The sequence below is a fragment of the Octopus bimaculoides genome, chromosome 30 (assembly GCF_001194135.2).
Source record: "Octopus bimaculoides isolate UCB-OBI-ISO-001 chromosome 30, ASM119413v2, whole genome shotgun sequence".
NCBI lineage: Eukaryota > Metazoa > Mollusca > Cephalopoda > Octopoda > Octopodidae > Octopus > Octopus bimaculoides.
In genome coordinates, this window is record NC_069010.1 from 6,035,132 (window position 1) to 6,037,390 (window position 2,259).

At 40.9% G+C, this 2,259-nt stretch overlaps 1 protein-coding gene across 1 annotated transcript; it reads left to right on the plus strand.

The window, feature by feature from the left end:
* The first annotated feature begins 235 nt into the window (after positions 1-235).
* Positions 236-2,066, plus strand: LOC106869468 (bleomycin hydrolase). The gene is made up of 3 exons (XM_014915221.2): positions 236-464; positions 694-843; positions 1,647-2,066. Exons 1-3 carry the CDS (start codon positions 369-371, stop codon positions 2,049-2,051), a joined length of 651 nt encoding a protein of 216 aa, XP_014770707.2. The 5' UTR covers positions 236-368; the 3' UTR covers positions 2,052-2,066.
* Positions 2,067-2,259: the final 193 nt, after the last annotated feature.

The window sequence follows — 2,259 nt, forward strand, 5'->3', positions numbered from 1 at the left end:
CGTAACCACACACCCCACCCCTACTACCATTATCATCACCATCATCAATCAATCACCACCACCGCTGCCGCTACCACCACCATCATCATCATCATCATCATCATCATCATCATCATCATCATCATCACCATTACTACCACCACCACCACCACACACCCCACCACTACTACCACCACCACCACCACCATCATCATCATCATCATCATCATCATCACCGCCGCCTCTACCACCATCGTCATCGTCATCAGCACTACGAAATATTTGCTAATTTTCTTTCTCCTCCTCATGTCCAATTTCTTCTCTTCACAGGAATCCCCCAGGAAACACTGGACAAACTCCGTGATGAGTTCACCACTGACGACAGACTTATGTTCACCCAAGGTGTATGCAACCACGTTAACATCAACGAGATATCCCGTTGTCCTCGGCAACTACTTGATGTTAACCATGTTTTCAGTGTCAAGGTATATTTTATTCATTTGATTTTTGATTTTTTTGTTTCAGTCATTTGATTGTGGCCATGCTGGAGCACCACCTTTAGTCGAATCAAATTGACCCTGGGACTTATTCTTTGTAAGCCTAGTACTTATTCTATCGGTCTCTCTTTGCCGAACCGCTAAGTTACGGGGGACGTAAACACACCAGCATCGGTTGTCAAGCATCATCTCTTTTTTTACTTTTCTCCATTAACAGGTCGAAGAAGCAAAACCGGTGACCCACCAGAGGGCATCGGGACGATGTTGGATATTTGCCGCACTCAATCAGATGAGAATCCCATTTATGGAAAAATTTGAAGTGCCAGAGTTTGAATTCAGCCAAGCATATCTGTTCTTTTGGGATAAAGTGAGTAACCCCACCAGCTTCTGCTATCTGCCTATCTCTCTCCCTCCCTCCCTCAGAATTATCTATCCATCCATCCATCCATCTGTCTGTCTGTCTGTCTATATATCCATCTCTCCATCTATCTATCTATCTTCATATTCATCTATCTATCTATCTATCTATCTATCTATCTATCTATCTATCTATCTATCCATCCATTTATCTATCTGTTTGTCTGTCTGTCTATCTATTTATCTATCTAGCTACCCATCCATCCATCTATATATATATATATATATATATATATATAAATGCATACACGCACACACATATATGTATATTTATGAATATGTGTGCATGTGTGTGTGTATGAATATATATATGTGTGTGTGTGTGTGTGTGTGTGTTAAGCAAAATATGAGTTAGAGTTTATGCAACGATCTAAGGGATAAACGTATCCATAGTCACTCCTGGTCTATTACCTCACTATGTATAGTCCTAGCTGTAAGGTATACAGTAATTAGTAATTTAAAGGTGAAACTGTGGTTTAATATAAATGGTTCTGAACTACAATTAAACTATGACTTTCTAATACCAATGACCCAGCCTCTCATTGTTAATTACTCTCATTGTTAATTACTGCTCCATTTCTTTTCTTTTCTTTTCTTTTCTATATATGTGTGTGTGTGTGTGTGAATATTTATAAGGCAATGTATGCATACGCACACAAGCATATACATATCAGGCTCTCTCTTTCATTTACTTTCTCCCTCCATGCTCTAACTCATTCTCTCTGTCTCTCTCTTTTTCTCTCTCTCCTACAGCTTGAGAGAAGCAACTTCATCCTGGATGCGTTCATTGACTGCGCTCGCAACGGCAACACAGCCGGCAGCCGAGTCGTTGACCATTTGCTGGTCAACGCCTCCGATGATGGTGGCCAATGGGACATGTTGGTCAACTTGATTTCCAAATATGGTATTGTACCGAAGAACATCTTCCCAGACACTGTGTCCTGTGAGGCTTCAAGATATTTGGTCAGCATCATCAGTCACAAGGTATGTATTGGAAATAAACTCTCATGCTTGTCTTTGTGTATGTATACAGGGTGGAGTCAAAAGGTTCCAGGATTAGTTATCTATAATAGTAAAAATGAAATTCTGTTTCTCCATCTGGGACCCCTGTATCTCAGTCTATACTCTTTTACTCTTTTACTGGTTTCACTCATTTGACTGTAGCCATACTGGAGCACTGCCTTTAGTCGAGAAAATCAACTGGAACGCTCGTCGTCGTAACTGACGGAGGGCCAATCTATATTCTTTGATTCTCTTATCCTTTTACTGGTTTCACTCATTTGACTGTGGCCATACTGGAGCACTGCCTTTAGTCGAGAAAATCAACTGGAACGCTCGTCGTCGTAACTGACGGAGGGCCAATCTA

Coding starts and splice junctions, on each gene's coding strand:
- LOC106869468 (XM_014915221.2), top strand. CDS start 369: ATGTTCACCCAAGGTGTATGCAACCACGTTAACATCAACGAGATATCC. Junction 465..693: donor ACCATGTTTTCAGTGTCAAG/GTATATTTTATT, acceptor CTCCATTAACAG/GTCGAAGAAGCAAAACCGGT. Junction 844..1,646: donor ATCTGTTCTTTTGGGATAAA/GTGAGTAACCCC, acceptor TCTCTCCTACAG/CTTGAGAGAAGCAACTTCAT.